A 22,155-nucleotide genomic window follows, 5' to 3' on the forward strand; every position below is an offset into this window, starting at 1 on the left:
AAAAAACTGGCAGCTGCGGTTGCCAGCATTTTACCGCCAAAAATATGGTAGCAACATTTTAGGGTTTACGGATTTAACTTAAAAATTACAATTTAATTTACAATTAATGCAAATAAAAAACATATTTCTTTAACTGATGTAATGTTACTATACTAACCTACTGAAGTTCTGAAATCTGTTTTGACTGTTTTGAATCTGTTTTGTTCACGAGAGTGGTGTTCAAGTGGATGATGTAGGACATAGGCGTAGCATAAGCTCTGGTGAGAAGTGACCAGGGTGCGAACTACGGGGGAGCTCGGCTAAATAAGACATGGGCTCCCCTGAAAACGTGATTTGTGAAATTTTGTGGGGTCTCAAAAAATATTGACAGTGTGTTATTTTGACGTGCAATTTGAGTTTTGTGTAATGTGATCATCGTGGATTATTATGTGTAAAATTGCAAAAATATCGTTCATTCATGCATGACGGCGATTTAAACCTAATTCACTTCAATAAAGATAACTATACATGCTATTCTTGTCATGAGCATCAAGGTGTGGGGGCGCTGCGGTGCAAATTCATTCCACTCATGTTTAGTGCGTCAACTCAAAGATTCGTAGGAAAAATATAAATGTTGGATTCAACATTGGCCGTAGATCTGTGCGCGCATTCCTTGAAATCCATTCTGCTGTTAGCATCATACAGCCACCATGAACACAAGGCAGTTTAATTAGTTACGTTTTGATTCACCTGATGCAAGCCCTGTTAGTTCTCCTCCCAGACAGCAGACGCTATTACATTTTATAAAGTTTTAAATATGGATATTTTTCTTACAAAAGCGCATTGATTCGCTTCAGGAGGCCTTTATTAATCCCCTGGAGCTTTTTTATGATGGATGGATGCAGTTTATTGGACTACTTACAATGGGTGTTGATGGCGCAGTGGATAAGACACATGCCTTTGGTGTGAGAGACCCGGGTTCGAATCCACTGTGAGACACCAATGTGTCCCTGAGCAAGACACTTACTTAACCCCCTAGTTGCTCCAGAGGCGTGCGACCTCTGACATATATATTGTAAGTCGCTTTGGATAAAAGCGTCAGCTAAATGAATAAATGTAAATGTACTGAATATCACCCATTCTCTCCAATTGTATTCAATTGAAAGAAGAAAGTCATATACACCTAAAGCAATATATAGTATCATATAATATAATATATACTGTACATAAATGATTTAATAATGTAGCAGAAGGAAGTGGGTGAGTACATTTGAACATACATTCAGTGATAAAATGTTAACCAAAGATTACAATTTACATCTGTAAAATACAATTCATTAAATTGCTGACATTTTATATTTAATATGAAATAAGAACCCCTTTTTCCCGAATAGATGCCGCAATACAATACAAAAATTAAAATTACAATACGAGACATGAGTTCACTGTTCATCACTATGATGATTTCTTGTCAAATACTGTTTCTTAACTGTAATTACAATACGAGACATGAGTTCACTGTTCATCACTATGATAATTTCGTGTTGCCAGATTTTTTTTAGCACTGAAACAAAAAAGCATTTCAGCTGAACTTGTGGCCAGTCATGCTTGATTTTCAGTATCATTTTCTTCAACAAGCAATGGCATTTGGGCTGTAGAAGCCAGGTGGTGTAACTGGTTTGTATCAACTGGTGTAACCAGTATTTTTCATAAAAATATAATTACAGTATCTCACAGTGACCAGGGTGCGAACTACACCCCTGTGAGTACACCCCTCACATTTTTGTAAATATTTTATTAGATCTTTTCATGTAACAACACTGAAGAAATGACACTTTGCTACAATGTAAAGTAGTGAGTTTACAGCTTGTATAAAAGTGTAAATTTGCTGTCCTCTCAAAATAACTCAACACAGCCATTAATGTCTAAATCGCTGGCCACAAAAGTGAGTACACCCCTAAGTGGAAATGTCCAAATTGGGCCCAATTAGCCATTTTCTCTCCCCGGTGTCATGTGACTCGTTAGTGTTACAAGGTCTCGGGTGTGAATGGGGGGTAGGTGTGTTAAATTTGATGTTAATCGCTCTCACTCTTTCATACTGGTCACTAGGGTGACCAGATGAGATTGGTTGAAATTCGGGACGGGGGGGGTAATGAATAATGAATAATAAAGATAATGAATTTCAAACGAAAGTGACTGAACCAATCATGTTTTTATTAATATAAGTAGCCTACATATACATATAATTTTATATAATATAGAAGTAACGTTAGGCTATTTTTATACTTCAAACTGAAGTTAATGAACCAAAAAAAAAAAAAAACAAGATGCTGCAGCCAATGAGCAGCCGGCGGGGGCTGGTTGCCAGGCTGCAGGATGACTCAACCTCGCTCCACGGACAGTTTTTTATGTTTTATCAGACAATAACTATTTAAGATTTTGCTTCAGTATAATTTTCGGGACAATTAGAGCGGGATTCGGGACAGCAGCTTAGATTTCGGGACTGTCCCGAATTTTTCGGGACGTCTGGTCACCCTACTGGTCACTGGAAGTTCAACATGGCACCTCATGGCAAAGAACTCTCTGAGGATCTGAAAAAAATAATTGTTGTTAAGAATTGTTGTTGACCCCAAATCAAAGTCCAACCCTGGTATCCATAATCAGACCAGTTCTAGCGATTGAACGCAATTTCTTGTTAATTCCTCTATGAAGAAAACAAATAGGATTTTTACTTTTGGAACTGTTGCACTTTATAAAGTGGTATAAAGCAAGTATGAGTAAGACATAAGTCAATGTGTCAAGAGTATAACTGTGTTAGTAATTGTATACAGTTAAAATATATGGCCATAAAACCACTGTTCAGCTGTTCAAGCAACTCTAATAGAGAACACCACCTGACAAGTGAGTTTCAGGTCATTTGAGCTTGAGACCCCTGCTATTGAGAACATGGTTACGTGTATGTGTTCCTCCTCTCATTGTTGTAAATTAAGATGTTCTTTTAACATGGTAGTGTGCTAATCTCAGTCAGGCCCTTAATAGTTCATTGGTGTGTGTGCTTGTCACAAAAAGAGGGCATGTGTGCAACTGCATGTGGATGACAGAGTGTGTTCCAAGACGCATTATAATGTCACTTTGAGTTTGAGCCACCCTGTCTTGAATCCCCCTTTGGACTCTTCAAATGTACCACAACAACCATTTGAACCAACCAAAAATATCCTTCTTTAAGGCACCATGACCCAACTTGATGACAAACCTAAGGATCCAGAGATTCCTTAGGGCAAATCTAAATCACTGGGTGCCAACAACTTAAGGCAGTGCAATGCCATTTCAAAATAAAGGACAATAGAGGGATACGGTCATGCACAAATGTCGCTGTAAGCCTTGTAATAGCCTTTAGTGTCGATCGTAAAAGAATTTTGGTATATGTAGGGTTTGCTTCTCTGTTAGCCAATATTAAGCAAGGTAAGGCTTACTTAATTATTACATACTTCAGAATTAATGAGAAAACTAGCACAAACAAAAAGAGCACTTGTCTTATTTTCATTCAGAGTCATGGAAATACCACAAATGATAATTCAATTCAGTGCTTATTTTCAAGTCTGTCCACCACGAAAAATAAAAGAGAAGGATGATAGCGAGACAGAAATAAACAAACTAGTCTGACCTTGAGCATTGTGTGTGCGTGTGCAGACATTGTGCTATTCTGCGCTCTGCAGGCATGATAATGTGCCATCATACCATTCCATCATATGCACAGATGCCACACACACTTTTTTTAACACAGACGATGCTGACACTGACACACATGCCTGGAGGACTGTGCCATATTGTCAAGAGCTAAACTCTCAGAACATTGACAATATCAGACAGGCCAGCTGGGAGAGCAAGAGACATGACAAAATTCAATCTCAACCACATGATTAATCAGACGCTTATTCTGTATTTCAATTACATTTTAAAAATAGTTGCTCCTGAAGACAATAACCCAGAGGATCTGAACTGTTGGACAGATCTATATGTTGCAGCTCTGGATGGACGTTATGTGCCCGTGGCAAATGCCATGTGCTGACCATTTGAAAACCATGTTCAACATGCATTCTTCATAACTACATAGACAACTGCTTACCAAGGCAAAATTTATAGCAGAACAGCAATTTAAATAAATATTCTATTAATTTAAAATAACTATTACTTTATACTATATTTTAAAATGTAATTTTTGAAATATATTTAAAAATGCTATTTTTCCTGTGATGACAATTGTGTTCAGTTTTCAGCAGCCATTATTCCTGTCTTCAGTGATACCATGATCCTTCTGAAATAATTTTAATATGCTGATTTGGTTCTCAAGAAGCATTTCATATCATTATCAATGTTGAAAACAGTTATGATGCCTAGTATTCTGTTGAAATCATGATTTATTCAGGATTCTTTGCTGAATAGAAAGTGTTTACTGCCACTTTTGGTCAATCAAATGCATCTATGCTGAAAAAAAGAATACTTTTCTTTAAAGCCCAGTTCAGACTACATGACTTTGGCACAATCTGCTTGACCTAGGGTTTTGTGGGGATTCGTAAATGACAATTGGACGGGGTGCAATGACATCATGCAGGTCGTTAAAGACAGCAAGTGGTGAATGGTCGAAGAAAATATATTAGATGATATACTAAAGTGAAACAAAAAACAGTACTGTATATTTTTAAAAAAGCGAGAGAACAACATTTCAATGTAATATGTAATTCGGTACAATGAGGGCGTACATTCACACACAACTGGAGAAATCAAAGCAAAGTTAACTTTCCCCTGACACTCAAGTGTACTAACTACCAAGGAGTTTCTGTAAATCCTGTCAGAGTGACAAATTAAACCGATAACTTTGACAAGTTATCCAAGTCATTTTAGATCAAAAACCTGTGTGCTTTTTTTATACCATGTTTATTAGCAAGTAGTGTACTTAATTGTGTGTATGTATGTGTGTACAATCTCAGAGGACGTCCTTCTATTGTTATTGCCACATATAACCAGCTGTGCATATCCCCCCCAGCCAAATCCCTGGATTACTAGAGGGAGTTTATGCGTGTGTGTGTTGGGTGAGAAAGAAAGAGTAAAGAACGAACAAAGGATAAAGCCTCACACATCACAGAAATGTAGCCTGAAACTAACCAAATATGACCAGAATTGCAGCAAGCAACTCTTTATTCCCACTGCAGCTGAGTGAGCAAAATCACACTGACATTAAGGTTTCTCTGAGTCTTGGGTGCTGGTAGAGTAATATCAATCCATCTGTTTACTTGTTTTTAGGCCTCTGCCACCTAGGTTGATTCATATAGAAACAGATACACCCAAAGCAAGTTACTCAACACAAGATTCACATATTGTGTGGAATGTCAAAATTGATCAACATGATCAAACCCTTTATACATCATCTTCCCTATAATCCTTCCTTTATAGACAGTCCAACGGCAATCCCACTCTCTCTGTAACAGTCAGCGAACCAATAATCAGATTAAAATCCCACCGCATGTGAAATTATGCAGAGGAGATTAACCAGTGGTCAATGGCTGGTTAATCCTCCTAGTAGGAAGTTATCTGGAGACGTTCTTATTAACGATAATAATTAAAAAGTTGCAAAGTTCCATCTTTTATGAATAAGACTCTCATTGGTGCAGTGGTATTCATACCCTTCCGTCTTAATGCCTCAGGCAACCACAAACACATATGCATCTAGCCCCGAACCAGACTTTTCCTCCTTCTTTAAGCAGCTGCTATACTGTTACGAAGATCTCGCTGAATTACATTTCTAGCTATCAGAATTTCAACTTGCCATATAAATATCAGCAACTGCACCAAATTGCATAGTTTTGCTCAGTTTGAGACTCTGAATAAAACAGAGTTTTTTCAACCTTGAGTATGAGCTCTATTTTTCTCTTATATAATCCTATATTAGCCATAAAAGTATGACATATCAAATATTATACTCAACAGATACACATATCCAAACTTTTTTGCCTTTTCTTCAGATTTTAAAAAATATGTTTTATAAAGGTTAAATAAACCTTCCAGTAAAAAAATTCAGATTTTTCTTTTATTATTCAATATGTCAGGATTATGCGGTTAGATACAGCATCGTTTTGTTACTGTAAATCAATCCTAATTGGTCACACTTTATTTTAAGGTCCAATTCTCGCTATTAGCAAACCATTAACTACAACTTTGCCTCAATAGACTCCTAATTTGCTGCTTATTAATAGTTAGTAAGGTAGTGTTTAAATTTAGGTATTGAGTAGGATTAGGGATGTAGATGTACCTAATAATTGGTTATTAACTGGATTAATTATTAGATCAATAAGCACAACCGGTTGGAATGTTTAACAGATATAAATACAGAATGAGAGACTTAGACCTCTCTTCTCCTTCACTCTCCAGCCTGAGAGGTGGTCGCCATGGCTAGGGCTGGAACCATGGTGTTTGTTTTCATGTTGTTGCTGTGTCAACAGATGACTTCTGTGCTTCAGAGGGGCAGAGCGAAAGTTGCTCAATCTCTTTTGCTCTCGATCTGATCTTGTACATTCACAAAAACACCTTGTAAGTACTGGAACAACCCCTCTGGCAGGTTTTTCAGGTCAGAAGAACTTGATAAGAGTGGATTGGGGTGTCAATGACCTGGCATGCTGAAAGAGCAAATATCCGGTCTGCTTTGGAAACAAGATTCTAGAGCAAAGCTTCCAAAATGGGAGCTTCTCCCCAAAGCCCAATCTAACACAGGAATATTTAACTAGCACACAGAGGTCACCTCTAAGAGAGAGTCACGTGACTAACATTTCACGGCACTATAAATTCCCACAAAAGGTCCAGTTATTGCAGATTAAATTGATATGCCTAGTTGAACACTGACACCTATGTTCACTTTTCTTGCTAATCAAGGTTCGACCATCCAAAAGGTCTTTAAATTCAGAGTTGTTCCATTCCCTGACCACTTTGCATTGGAGCCAGTTAACTGTCTCCCCTCTGTTAGCCAACCATCTCTCTTCCTACCTTAAAATCACAGACGTGAAAACTATCAACTGAACAGAGAAACATAAAATGGTTTCCTTTCATAAAAGGTATACTCATTAAAATGGAGATGAACAAATAAAGCATAACTGTCTTTTTTATACAGGTCCGATTTGAAGCTCTTCCTTTACGGTCTACTGCTTTTTATAATTGAAAGAAAAGAGTTGAACTGAACTCAAAAGTGTGCTACTGTGTGAAAGTTTTTGGGAGATGAACAGATATTGAAAACAGATGCAATTTTGAAACAGATGGAGGGTTTGGAAAGACGTCTGGTAAATATTCTGTATTAAAGTCGTGACGTATTGTCAAGTATGGTGACCCATACTCGAAATTGGTGCTCTGCGTTTAACCCATCCAAGTGCACACACACAGCAGTGAGTAGTGAACAAATGCACACACACACACCGTGAACACACACCCGGAGCAGTGGGCAGCCATGCTGCGGCGCCCGGGGAGCAGTTGGGGGTTCGGTGCCTTGCTCAAGGGCACCTCAGTCGTGGTATTGAGGGTGGAGAGAGCGCTGGACATTCCCTCCCCCCACCTACAATCCCTGCCGGCCGGGGGCTCGAACTCGCAACCTTTCGATTACGAGTCCGACTCTCTAACCATTAGGCCACGACTTCCTTAAAAGGCACAAGGTCACAAATTTTGCAAGCAAAAAGGGTCCTTTTTCCATTGTCAGTAGTGTAGTAATGCATGAAGCGCAGCTTCAAAACAACGCAGCATTCTGTTAGTAAACGAGGTACATTTTTGTGAATGACGTCCAAATCTATGTGAGGACATGTTTCACGTTACATGAAATTCCAGAACGCACAGATTCCTACTGTAATGGCTGGATTTAGCTTGTGAAATCAAGCCAAACAACAGTAAACGTGACCACACCTATTGTATCAAGAATCTATGAAGTGTTCTGACGAACTATGGGAAGAACTGTATGACAAAAACATTACACTCCTATTTTTAATTAGCTTGATTCACACAACCACACACAATGCACCAATATAACCTGTATGTTTACATGCATACCTGAATCTGTCATCCCACACTTAAATCAGATTAAGGGGAAGTTGTGGCCTAATGGTTAGAGAGTCGGACTCGTAATCCAAAGGTTGCGGGTTCGAGTCTCGGGCTGGCAGGGATTGTAGGTGGGGGAGTGAATGTCCAGCGCTGTCTCCCTCAATACTACGACTGAGGTGCCCTTGAGCAAGGCACCGAACCCCCAACTGCTCCCCGGGCACTGCAGCATAAATGGCTGCCCACTGCTCCGGGTGTGTGTGTGTGTTCACTGCTGTGTGTGTGTGTTGGATGGGTTAAATGCAGAGCATGAATTCCGAGTATGGGTCACCATACTTGGCCGTATGTCACTTCACTTACAACTTATTTTACTCACGTTTACAGTCATGAAACTGTAATTATGTAAGTGTTTATAATAGAGGCTGTACCTTCCATACCATGATCATGAAACCTCAAATAAAAAATTTTTCAAATGCATAATCTTAAAAATCAAGAACAGAACCATGCTAGTCATAACCTGTGCCAGTTCCATTGAAAAAAATTGTGTGAATTTATTCTTTGAATCTAAAAACCACACACAATGTCACATTACATCAGCTCCTGTGACTCACTCCCACATAGGGATTCTTAACGGTAAAGACATTCATTAGGAAAAGTCCTTACTTCAGGACTCCATGATACCGAGTCTGCAAAATCGTTGCACTTCGCAGCGTTAAGGTGCTTTTTGGATCAGTTGACCGCATTACAATCAGCGCTGCAGTTATGGCACACAGCCAAAACGCACTTAAATTAAACAGCTAACTAATAAATGGCTATTTATTAGCCTCCGCCTCCTCTCTTTTCCCAGAGAAGCCAACTGACTGTGAAGAAATTTAAGATAAAGGTATAGCAATTACATAACTGCATTCTGTAGCCTTCCCTCCCCCACTTTGACAACCTGAGAAAATAACTAGGTTGCTGAACTGGCACAACTGTTGGCTGGAGACCTCGGTAAGGAAATGAGATGGAAGGTTCAGCCTGACCTCACTGACAAAAGTGTCTAGAGAGGGGATGGAAGGACATCATTCATTTTTTCTAAGTACACCTACCAGGCAGACTGAGCTTTGATTCAGACACAGATCAAATACAGTTAGAGTTAAATATAGGAGTGGAGACCTTTACACAACTCACCAGTCCTCAAACACACTCTTAACCAGACGAAGGGCTACAGAGGGAACCAGTTGTTAAACAGACCTTTAACCCAGTTGTTTGATCTGTCTGTTTTTTCTAGAATTAGAGTAGAGTAATATATATATCTAGGATTGATTGTGGAACTTCAGAGTATCTGATTGGCCATGAGATAACGAGCTGATCACAAAAAATAAATCAACATAAATATACTGTACTATAATTAAACATTTTTCCAGCAGAGGTGGAAAGAGTATGGAAATATTTTACTCAAGTAAAAGTACCAATACCTTAATCAAATTTTACTTAAGTACAAGTAAAAGTACCAGTCTAAAAATCTACTCAAGTAAAAAGTAGCTCATTTAAAATTTACTCAGAGTAAAAATTACTTAGTTACTTTTTAACAGTGGGAGGGACGCAACACTGGGATAGGCCAAGGGTGTCAAACTCAGTTCCTGGAGGGCCACAGACCTACAACAGTATAGATATAACCCTAATTAAACATATCTGATACAGCTATAACTGGATCAGATGATAGCTATACTAATCTATACTCATCATTTAGGTCTAATCAATTAGGGTTATATCTATACTAATCTAATCATTTAGGCTTATTTGAAAACAACATGGTATGTGTGTTGGAGCAGGGTTGGAACTAAACTCTGCAGGGCTGCAGCTCTCCAGGAACTGAGTTGACACCCCTGGGATAGGCCTATAAATCTCAAACTAGTTGTTTTTAGTTACATGAATCAGTTATTTAGGATAATAAGACATTTGGGCTGTTACCAGGCAAACTAAATCAGTATCAACAAAATTCATCATTGCAATGCAGAGGAAACACAGAAGCTTCATCTGAAGAGGCATTTAAGATGTATTTACACACTGTTTAATGCAGGACATGAATGCATTTAATAAATGCAGAAATAATGTTTTGATATATAAGACATAAAATGTTGAATACTCATTAGAAATGATATTTAAAAAAATCAAAAGATACTTTAAATGCGAAATTAAAACCGCCAGTAGGTGTCACCAAGTCACCGTTAATAAGTGAGTCATTGCGACTGAACCGAATCATAAAAAGAGACGCAAAACAGTGCTGTCTGTGGCTGTGTTTGGAATTATTTTTGTTGTCGAAATAGAGCAAAAAAAGGCAATATGGTATCTAAAACGCAAGTCTGTTAATTAATTTCTTGTTTACTGAACTGTTATAAAAAAAAAATGTATTTGTAATCATGCTGCTTTTTGGAGAAAAACGGCACTCTTCGTGTTATATTGATTTACTGTATGAAATTATATAAATATACATTTTCTGCACCTATAGTTTCAATTTTGTGATCATTTTAGATACATTTTAACAGACTGAATCACGCAGTGAAAGAACACACTCTAAATGCACGCGCACACTAGTCTAATCTAGACTTCACTGCACTCACTTTTGTTTGGTTTTTGGCTAAATACTGATAATGTCAAATCGCACATCGTTAAAACAACAATTACGATATTGTCGCAGACGATATCGCACACCCTGCACCACTGTCTTTTTGGCTAATTTGTGCAAAACCTTTTGCTAAACTGCCAAAGCTTCATTTTAACCACCAATGCAACGATGTAAGTATATGCCTCTACATGCTTGCGAAGGGCTATGTCGAGATTTTATAAGCTGCTAGTTTGGTCTCCCTAGGCAAACACAGTTTACACTGCATACTAGAGCATAAACATGGCCAGCGGTTCATTTCATTTCCTTGGTTTTCAGCTGGGTCTGCACCACTAACGCCTGTCTGTCCATCTGCATCTTTCTTCTGATTTTAGCACCAGTTTGTTCTGCTGCCCATTATTTTGTTTCCTGGGAGCGATTTTTTATTTTATTTATTTTTTACTCCGTAATTAATGTGTTTTAAAATGTAGCGAAGTACAATACTTCAAACAAAATATACTTAAGTAAAAGTAAAATTACAGATTTAAAAAATTACTTCAAAAAATAGAAGTACACAAAAAATCTACTCAATTACAGTAACGCGAGTAAATGTAATTCGTTACTTTCCACCTCTGCAGTTAAGTAATGTAACAATATAAATATTTTTGGTCAGGGGTCAGGACCAGTTAACAAAATGTAACATTTAGTTGTAATATTGCCAGAAATGTTGAATTGAAAATTTTGATTATTTACACTACCAAATATGGGGTCTGTAAATTTTTCTGATTATAATTAATGTTTTTTTTTTATTAGAAATGATATTTATGGGCTTTTATGGGATTGCCAAAGGACCTCGAGATGGGAATCGAATTCAGGTCGCAGCGAGTACAGTTGCACTATGCGTCAGAGCAATAATCACAAGGCTATTGGCGTTGACGATTATTAATGTTAAATACATTTGTTCTGCTTAATATTTTTGAGGAAACTGTTCTTTTTTCAGGATTCTTTTATGAATGGAAAGTTTAAATGAACAGCATTTATTTGACATAGAATTTTTTTTAACAATGTAAAAGTCTTTAATGTCACTTGATCAGTTTAATTTGTCTTTGCTGAATAAAAATATATATTAAAAAAAAACCTTACTGACCCTGTTAGTGTATACTGTGGAAAGTAATTGGACAGTCTTTTCCTTGTTCAAGGGACTTTAGAAATTCTTTCCACACAATAATATCTACAGGGTAATTTGTTGACTGATTTCTTCATCTGCTCAGAAAGAAAGAAGCTCTTTCATTTTGAACAAAAATACCTGCCCAAGCCATTATAAAGCTTGGAGGAGCAAGGACAATTTTTAATATAACTCTGAATGGATTAGTCTGACAGAAGAAAGTCATATACACCTAGGATGTCTTCTTAAATATAAAACCAGTGCGCATAGGCAATAAGTGTCACATTTTCAGCAAAATCTTAGCGTTTAAAACAGTCATTAAAAAATACTCTCATTTACACTGATTAGCTAAGGAAAAATAAGTGCAAATTTGGTTCCATGAGAGAAACCCCATAGGAGGCAGTAGACTGAGGTCTGTCATGTGTAATACTCACTACAGAGCAGATTTTCTGGGAGAAGAGAGAAAGTGTGTGGTTGTTACACAAGAACCTGCGTCCACTGAAACTCTTACACCCACACATTCGCTAACAAGTAGCCAGGCCATGATATTATGCCCACACACTTGCATAGCCTAAAAATACTCTTACACATGTATAAACATGCATGGAGCAATGAAAACACATGCGTATGTATACACAAACCCTCCTACATATGTTTCTACACCATATTGTCTCAAAACAAATTGAATTTTGCTCCAGATCGTACTCACCCCTTGCCTACAGGCCTGTTCGTTGAGCGCCCGGACCCAGGCTCTCTGCCAGTGCTCCCTGAACGACTTGAAAGCAAAAAGCGAGGACAAAAGACCTTTGACGCCTGCCTCAGTGTCACTCACTGCCCCGTCTCGCCCCAGCCTCAGCTTCAGGAGGAAACCCCACACGCCGCCCGTCAGTGTCTGGTGGGTGAGACTCAAGGGCAGTTGCCACGGGGTCTCCCTCTTGCCCTGGACCCTCGAGCACCACCTAGGGCGAAGCAACGCCAGTGAGAACTGAACGAGCCAGGCTAATACGACCAGCAGCGAGGCGCAGAAGAGCGCCACCTGAACCAGCCAGCTCACGTCTTGGAAAGTCGTCATCTCCCTAATCGCTGTTCACTTAAGTCTCATGTTTATGAAGGGTTGAAAATCTTGACTCACGAAGGTTGGAACTCTGGGGAAAGGGAGAGAGAGACAGAGAGTAAGTCGAGTGGAAAAAGACAGGATGTAGGGATATACAGCCATGCAGCAAAGAAAAAACATGTTAACAACATCTCATAGGAACAGTGACATCTTAAAGGGACAGTTCACTCAAAAATCTGAATTTTGTCATCATTTACTCAACGTCATGTTGTTCCAAACCAATAAGGAGCCATTCATACAAAATCCTTCTAGCTTTTAAAAATGCAAGACGTAAGACAGGGGAGGCAATGAAAACACAAGGTCCAGAGACGCAATTTTATAATGCCATCATGCATGAGATACTGTAAAAAACACGAGACATGAGCATGACAGTTTAGCATGTTAATGTAGAAACACAACTGAAAAGGGAAACAGCAGAATGCAAAAACGTGTTTGTGAACAGCCCCTAAAATCTTTTTTCTTTTACAAAAAGAGATGTTAGACAGCATGTTTGGGAGTCACTGATAGCAGGCAATGGTTCATGCAAAGACAGAGCAGTGCAAAGAATAAAAAAGGCAAGGTCTCTAACTTGAGCACTTCTCGCTATTGTCAAATATGTGCATCTAGTGCATGATTAAATAGAAAAACACGTATTTGCAAAAACGTATTCTGTGTGAATGGCCCCTTTCTTGATTGCTGTTCTCTTTTTATGTTCCAAGGAAAAAAGAAAGTCATATGTGTTTGGTGAACTGTACTTTTAACAAAAGGTCAAATTCATGAAAATCAGCTATGGTTTCTTTTCTATTTACATATATATTATATTCTTGGACAATATTTTCCTACCAAACAATTCAGAAGTAAGGCCAGATTACCTAAAAAATATAGTATTTATTTCACAACACCACATTTATTGCTGCTGTATTTGTTTACTGTGCTGTAAAATCATAATAAACGTATGTATATGTGTGTATGTAGGTATGTACACACACACACATGACAGTGGTCTAATTTTATTTCACAATAACGACTGTAGTTACTACTTTCACCATTTGCGCCCCAACTAAGGTAGTAACCTTTTTGCAAAGACGTGTTCTTATCAAAGAGATTTACAATGTTTTGTGTTAGTATTACCACCTGTGCTTAAAACTTTAAGCAGTTAAGCAAACTGACTAAGCATTTCGGCGAAAGTGTGATATTCAATGCCTGTCCTGAAACCGGAGAAGTGTACAACTTCTTCCAGAAAACTCAGATCGGTTGCAGAGTCTAGTCCTGTGTGAAACCTGTCTCATACAAACCCGTTCTGATTCGGTCACATTACTGACAGTGCAGGGTATTCTGGGTCAGTGCAGCACTGCAATGTCGAAATAGCTCATCATGACCCATCTAGCGATTCATCTCAATTCCCTTCTTGACAGCTAATCTAAGCTTGTATTCAATAATGGTGTTCATATCAAATTATGCATGTTTACGTCCCCCACCCTCCATTCGAAAAGCTGTGTTTCGAAGCTTAGTGAGCTGCCTACCTAGACGGGCCGGCGTTTTTGGGCAACTAACGTTACTCAGATCAGACTCGGAACGAGCAAAAATGCTCGACGCGCATATATGACGCCGCATGTATATACAGCACTTAAAAAAACAGAAAGGAAATATTACCGATCAGATGAGAAACACCGTCTTTGGACGCAAACTAGCTACAGATCACCAGCTCAATGGCTACATCATGTCTTCGTAATTTCAGCACCAGTCTGCAGGTCCGAGCATCTTCTACGATCAAACCTGAGTTGATCGGTACATGGCCTCCGTTTCGTGAATCTTTAGCGTGCTACATAAAACCACACATTTATAATATCCTGCGCTGTCAACTCAAGAGCAAATGTGCCCCCTCCTAGCGTCGGTGTCGGGCGGTCTGTAATGGTAATGCGCAGGAACAGAACAGTCGAGCTGTCAAATAGTGTAGCAACACAAACACACACCGAGTACGCACTGCACGCATTTAAAGAGACACGCACACCTTCCTGAGCCGCCGAAACTGCGCATGCGCACTGAGCACATTCCCTGCCTGCGCGCCACACTCGCTGATGTGTATGAGGATTTACATTATGTCATAAACATAAGAATGTTATATTTCTTTTAAGATACAAGTATCCATTTATTTTGTGTTTTGGGGTAATTTTTCTAATTATATATTAGTCAACTTCTGTATTAGCCAGAAGAGTTTTTTTGTTTGTTTTTTGTTTTTGTTTTGGTGGCTCTCTTCATATTACATTTAGAATTATTTTATTACTATTATAGCAAAATTTTACATTCATAATGTACATTTTCAAAGAAAATATGAATTTAAATACATTTGATAAATATATAATATATATTCAAATATGTATATTTTCAAGAAAGATGGTGATATATAGACACATATTTGTATTCTTTAAAAAAAAATAATGCAGCTTGTAATAATCTTCTGTATGTAATACTTATAAAATTATATTCAAAATATATAATTTTATAAATTACATAAATAACTACAATCATATAATATATATATATATGTGTGTGTGTGTGTATAAAATATTATATTATTGTTTTAATATGCTTTAATTTATTTCAATGTACCGGTATTGTAATCTATTCATTTTCATGTATTGTAACCATCTTATAATGTTTTGTATTGTCTTTATGCTAGTAAGTGTTGTGTTCACTGACTCTTGTAAAAAACATAGGGTTATTATATGATATTATAACAGAGTGAGCATAGCCTTCTTGTCTGAGTTCTTGTAATTCTCTCCACATCAAAATTAAATGTTTTTGCATGTTTGTTTTACAATACCTTACATGTTTAATCAAAGATTACAGCATTGCATTTTTCAGCCTTTATTCCTCAACTAAGATGTATGAGCTAATACAATTAAGGCAAATATTAAAATGTATGGCTATATTAAATAGACTATTTTTAAAAAGACAAATAATAATAAGACTTAATGTTGTTGTTATTTGGTATTTCTAAAAATTAGAGTCATGTCAGAAAACATAATTGTTATTTTAAGCGACAGAATCAGAATGTTAACTTGAGACCTTTAACGTGCTATTAATTTCGTTTCCGGTTGTGTTACGCCTTCAAAGGTTCGACTGAAAACAAGATGATAACAAATATATTTACGTATTTCTCTGATAAAAGACCTACCTGATCTCTACCTTGTGTTTAGCAGTATTGAAGCTATTAATGTCGTACCAACAGTTTATGAGAGTAAAATAAGCGAGTTGTTTTAATGTTACTATTCGGCGGACGGATTATGTTGACGGAAGTAGACGTGGAATTTGTGATGCGATCAGAGCCAAACCTACAGTAAACTGATATATTTATCACATTTTGACATCAAAGAAGCTTATGAGTAACTAGTAACTCATAACCTGAAGCGGAGTTTATTTAGGCAGGATTATTTTAATCGCTTAACTGTTATTTACGAGTTTATGAAAGTCTAGCTGTCATCATAAAGCCAATGATCCTCCGTTCATTGATTCAGTAAAGCTACTTTTGTATAAAAACGGTTCGGTCGATTAGAAAATAAGCAAATTGTCATTTATGCGCGCGATGTCTACAGCCATGTGGTCTATAGCTGCTTTTGAAATGTAAAGCAATTTTTGTCAGCCTCGAAGAAACTTAAGCTAATGGACAGCTTCACTATGGATATGCAACATAAACGTTTTGAATGTTGCTGACAGGAATCGAACGCTGTTTTCAACTCGATTCATCGACATATAACTGATATATAGTACAGTAGATACAGTACATTGTATTTTTATGTCGTGTAAATCCATGGAGAAGATGTCTCCAATCCCTACTCTTCCTCTTATCATCAACTGTTGTATGTCTGCACTTGGGTGCATTGCAACAGTCAAACTTATTCCTGCTTTTAAGGATCATTTCATATCTGCCAGACTCTATGGCATGGATCTAAATAAAACCATAAAGAAAGAGGTGTAAGTGGTTGATTTTTACATCAAATGTGTGCACTGCAATTTGATATCTGGAACATGAATTTAACTCCTGTCTCTTTTCCTTATTAACCAGGCCTGAATCGCAAGGTGTAATCAGTGGCACAGTCTTCCTCATCATTCTCTTCCTCTTCATCCCTGTCCCCTTCCTCCAGTGCTTTATGGGAGAGCAGTGCCAACGCTTCCCTCACAACGAGGTGGGATAATCATCCCTTAATTATAAAATTACTTATATGTTTTTAGACAAAAACGAATTTGCGCCTTAGCTTTTAATGACCTTTTTAACTGAGAATCTTCACAGCCATACATGCCAGTCATCATAACTTCAGCATTTGTGCATATGTCCATGTAGTTTGTGCAGCTGATAGGTGCTTTGTTGGCCATCTGCTGCATGATATTCCTGGGCTTTGCTGATGATGTTCTGAATCTGCGATGGAGACACAAGCTACTGCTGCCCACTATGGCCTCCCTGCCTCTACTCATGGTCTACTTCACTAACTTTGGCAATACTCTCATCGTCGTGCCCAAACCTTTCCGTGTCCTGCTGGGGATGCATCTGGACTTGGGTGAGTTTGACAGTCTGTTTAAATGTCTGGTGCTCTACATTTGGTTTTATTTGCCCTCTTGTTTGATATGTATGATTGTTGATATTCTTAGCATTTTTATACAATGTGTTCCAGGCATTCTGTATTATGTATATATGGGAATGCTGGCTGTATTCTGCACAAATGCCATCAACATCTTGGCTGGTATCAATGGCATTGAGTCTGGGCAAGCTCTTTTCATATCTGGCTCCATCATCCTCTTTAATATAATGGAACTCAATGGTGAGGGGAGGGTTTCTATTCAACCTGTTTTATCAAATTTTCCACCTGCATAATTTATACCATTTATATATACACTACTGTTCAAAAGTTTAAAATAATATTTTTATGTTTTTCAAACAAGTCTGTTATGGTCACAAAGGGTGTATTTATTTGATCAGTTAAAAACAGTACTATTGTGAAATAACTTTTTTTTTTATTTGAATATATTTTGAATGTAATTTATTCCTGTGATGGCAAAACTCAACTCTTAGAAGCCATTACTCCAGTCTTCAGTGTCAAATTCTGTTTAATTTGTTGAAACCTCTCTGACACTGCTTGATTTTTATTTGAATAAGTCTGTAGATATATCTTTGATTAATGTTTCTCTTTCAGGAGACTACAGGGATGACCATGTTTTCTCTTTGTACTTCATGATTCCATTTTTCTTCACCACATTAGCCCTCTTCTACCACAACTGGTTTGTTAAATATATTGCTTTTCGATCATCTTTACTTACTTTAGTTTAAGACAGCCCATTAAAATGCTGAACTGAAGTTTGACAATCAGCACTGTTAATAATCTTAACATCAAGCACTCCTATTTTTGAACCTATGATAAACCTTTGAATATCTTTTATCAGGTACCCTTCCTCTGTGTTTGTGGGAGACACTTTCTGTTACTTTGCTGGAATGACGTTTGCAGTGGTTGGGATACTCGGACACTTCAGTAAGACCATGCTGCTTTTCTTCATCCCCCAAGTCATCAACTTCATTTACTCTCTGCCTCAGCTGTTTCACATTATTCCCTGTCCCAGACATCGCCTGCCTAGGTGGGTTATTACACTAACATTTTAAAATCAAGCTATAACATAGTGAAGTGTTAAACTCTTTAAGTAACTTTTTCACTCATTATTTATTTGTAATCAGGTGTTTTATACATGCGTTACTTATGATTTCAACAGTGTTCCCTGAACATTTACATCATAGATAAGGCTAAATGAAATGGTTATGAGAGCTTGACCTCTGAAACTGATTAATGCAGGTTACAATCTGACACGGGAAAGCTTGGCATGAGCTACTCCAAGTTCAAACAGAAGGACCTGGGCAAATTAGGGCAACTTATTCTGAAGGTAAATACACTCATGCCACTCTCAGTATTTATTATTATAAACAGGTTTAGGAATGTTTGTTTAAAAGGAATGTTATTTTTGCAATAAAAGATCCAGGAGCAAAACCTATATGGCACTGATTCTCTAAAGTGTGGTAGTGGTACACAGAGGAATCACTTACTTAAATATAAATTAATGTTAAAATAGTGTTTCCCAACCACTGTTGTCGGGTGTGCAGTGGAAAACTATCAAACACTTCCTTATCTCTATTATATTTCATTATTATTTTAAATCAGTGCTATTGGTCATTGTTATGTAAGTTTGTGGGTTTTACAAATATTTAACCAATGAGAAGCATTCAAAAGAGCTTGTGACTAAACCTCGTAAGGCCTTTGGATCCTCAAATTGTCAGTCAAACCTCATAACTCCACCCTGCTTCAATTCAGAATGAAGCGCCACGACGCACAGTTTGAAGACAGACGTCTACTTCTTCGCTATACAAGGGTATAAAAAAGAACTGATGTTTGAATAAGTACAGCGTTTTCTATTACTCTATAAAGGCGATATGTTTTGTGTGTATAAAGAGCAGAGAAGAGTCTTAGTATTTGCTGTCTAGTTGTAGCCAATACACTTTTGTACATTTGAAATATCATCGCTTTTTGGCCAAATGTATTAACAACAAGAGAAACTGATCGCCCATATAGCAACAATAAACTTTACAACCTACAAATTGGTGAAAACCTGATGCTATTAATTTACTGCCTCAGAGGCAGTAAATCTAAAATACCAGCTCTGATGACGCAATGTTTAATTATTGGGAAAAAATTAAATAAATAAAAAATATGTTTCCCCTTTCTTTCTATCTTTTTTTTTTTTTGGTAAGGCTTAGTGGTGTGCTGTGGGGTTATTTTACATATCAAAACTGCCATGGCAGAAAGAAGGTTGGGGAACACTGTGTTAAAACGCTTTTTAAAAGTTTGCAAGGTGGCTAAATGATGCCGGTGCTATTTATTTTTTTGATCAAGTACTGTACATTTTTTACTTTGTAGTTTTTTCAACTTTTTATGTACAGTGCAGTTTTTTTTTTACTATTAGGTACAGTACATTTTAATTTAATCATTTAAGTTTTTTATTTACCTGTATGTAAGCACAATGCAGTGTTAATGTCAAAATGTATTTAAAATTTTTAAAGAGGCCGACAATAATAAATATTCTTATTAGGAATAAAACTGCCTGGTTTTTGAACTGTGCATAGCTGTAGCTGAATAATTAGGCTATGTTACTGTATTTTAATGTTGGTCATTATGGTGGTACTTGGAGAGCCAAATATTTTCTGAGGTGGTGCTTGGTGTACAAAGTTTGAGAGCCACTGCTATATGGTATGCCCTGTATCTTTGAAAGTGATTTCCTCTTTTATCCTGCAGGTGGCAGAAACGTTATGGCTTCTGGATGTGCGTAGAGGGCAGGAAGGAGATGATGAGTTTATTGAGTGTAACAACATGACCCTTATCAACCTAGTACTGAAAGTACTGGGACCTACCCATGAGAGAAACCTGACTGCAATCATGCTGTTAATACAGGTAAATCCCTTGAATTTATTACAGCGTTGAGAGGCAGTGTGCCTTACTATGGTTATTTCCATTCAAAGTGCTTTGAAACCGTAAAGGTTGTGATATTTGGCATTACAGCCTCACTAATGTATGAGAAATACATCTTTCTGGTCATTATCATAAGGCCCCCTTTAGTCACAACAATATTCAAAGGCTCCCTAGCCCTAGTGTTGTTTTCCACTTACTTTAATATATGGGCACTCAAAGTTCCTAAATTTCTATAAACAAATCATATTAGTTGAAACTTCTTCAGGGTTTCAACACTTCCAGTTTTAAGGATAAGGATTTTTTAAAAAAGTATTTCTCTTTCTCACTCTGATAAAATACTTTAGAGATTGGCATTAGGCAAAATGTATATTAATTATAAAAAACGACCATGGCGTTTTTAAGATTTGATTAATTTACACGACTTTTCCAGGTGTAGAAATCACATTTTCAAAATGAGGCTACCTCATGTATGCAGGTTTTCAAAGACTTCTTTGAAGGTAACTGATGTTTTGGTGGTTTGAAATAATATTACATTTGTTTCTCAGGTCTTGGGGAGTGCCGTGGCATTTGGAATCCGGTATCATCTTGTGCGTCTGTTCTACGACATCTAGACCACTTAAGCTCCTGAGAGACTATATAACCTGCTGCTTTCATTTGAAGAAAAAACCAAACTGATTGTTGTAGGAATGACTACTATAATGCCTGTCCTCTATAAAGTATGGAATCTTGATGCTACACACTGAATTCCAGCTTCTCTGTCTATATATCTGCATGGGATGGGACCGTGTACACATATGGCCTTAACTGTCATCGGGACAGTTCTGTAGATAATGCACAATGCTTGCATAAGGATATCCAATTATTTTGGTTTGACCTGAAAAGAGGGTTCTATTTTGAAAGATTATCTGAAAGTTACATTCAGGAATTTTTTAGGGAAATTTAGGGAGAACATTTCTGAAATATTACTTGATATATGCAGTTGTATTTTTGTGTGTATGTCAGATCTAATATTATGCCTTGATTTAAATAAACCAATGTGACAATGAACCACACTAGCTTCCAGAAAAGAAAAAGTGCTATATATTTATACTATTTTATAAATCAATTATTCTATATTTTATGTGTTTTATATTTATACTGTTCTCATGCAATATTCAGACCAGAAATCAAACATAACCCTTAACTAAACATAGTATTTAACATTAATACCAATGCAAATTAAATGATTTAACGTGGGGGTTTGCCAAGGACTCTCAAATTTGATGAAAATACAGTTTCATATATACTATGACTGTAGTAAGTGTAGTGTTTTAAAAATTAAATAGTTTTAATTTGCCATTGTACTAAAATGATAGCAAATTGTTAAAACATTATCTGGAAAATAATTACTTGATATCACAGTTTATACTCTCTCTTTTCTGTGTATTAGGGGTGGTGATGGCGCAGTGGATAAGACACATGCCTTTGGTGTGAGAGACCTGGGTTCAAATCCACTGTGAGACACCAATGTGTCCCTGAGCAAGACACTTAACCCCCTAGTTGCTCCAGAGGCGTGCGACCTCTGACATATATAGCAATTGTAAGTCGCTTTGGATAAAAGCGTCAGCTAAATGAATAAATGTATTAGAATGCAAGAAAAAAAAAGATTTTTCGCTTCTCTAGAGATTTATTAGTATAAAGCACAATAAGATCGCTCCAATTCCAAAGCAGATTTATTTAAAGTAGTGCCATTCAGCAAGTAAAACTTTTTTAGGGTTGTAAGACA

At 37.1% G+C, this 22,155-nt stretch overlaps 2 protein-coding genes across 3 annotated transcripts in view; one reads left to right on the top strand and one right to left on the bottom strand.

Annotated features, from left to right (window-relative positions):
• LOC306870993 (phospholipid transfer protein C2CD2L-like) overlaps positions 1 to 14,891 on the bottom strand; it is a 36,608-nt gene extending 21,717 nt beyond the window's left edge. The window contains exons 1-2 of the mRNA XM_079418630.1: positions 14,542 to 14,891; positions 12,505 to 12,940 (exon numbers count right to left, since the gene is read on the bottom strand). Coding sequence (XP_079274756.1) covers positions 12,505 to 12,867 — 363 coding nt within the window. The 5' untranslated portion in view covers positions 12,868 to 12,940; positions 14,542 to 14,891. The remainder of the gene's footprint in view (positions 1 to 12,504; positions 12,941 to 14,541) is intronic.
• A 1,087-nt stretch (positions 14,892 to 15,978) lies between these two features.
• LOC306871206 (UDP-N-acetylglucosamine--dolichyl-phosphate N-acetylglucosaminephosphotransferase-like) lies at positions 15,979 to 22,022 on the top strand. Of its 2 annotated transcripts, none has more exons than XM_079418983.1 (9): positions 15,979 to 16,863; positions 16,955 to 17,075; positions 17,231 to 17,444; positions 17,559 to 17,705; positions 18,078 to 18,162; positions 18,325 to 18,513; positions 18,726 to 18,813; positions 20,217 to 20,372; positions 20,936 to 22,022. In XM_079418983.1, exons 1-9 carry the CDS (start codon positions 16,685 to 16,687, stop codon positions 20,999 to 21,001), a joined length of 1,245 nt encoding a protein of 414 aa, XP_079275109.1. In that variant the 5' UTR covers positions 15,979 to 16,684; the 3' UTR covers positions 21,002 to 22,022. The 2 variants fall into 2 exon arrangements, with proteins under 2 accessions (XP_079275109.1, XP_079275110.1); XM_079418984.1 differs by having other exon boundaries at positions 16,163 to 16,228.
• The last annotated feature ends 133 nt before the right edge of the window (positions 22,023 to 22,155 follow it).

This window comes from Barbus barbus (genome assembly GCF_936440315.1).
Source record: "Barbus barbus genome assembly, chromosome: 6".
Lineage (NCBI taxonomy): Eukaryota > Metazoa > Chordata > Actinopteri > Cypriniformes > Cyprinidae > Barbus > Barbus barbus.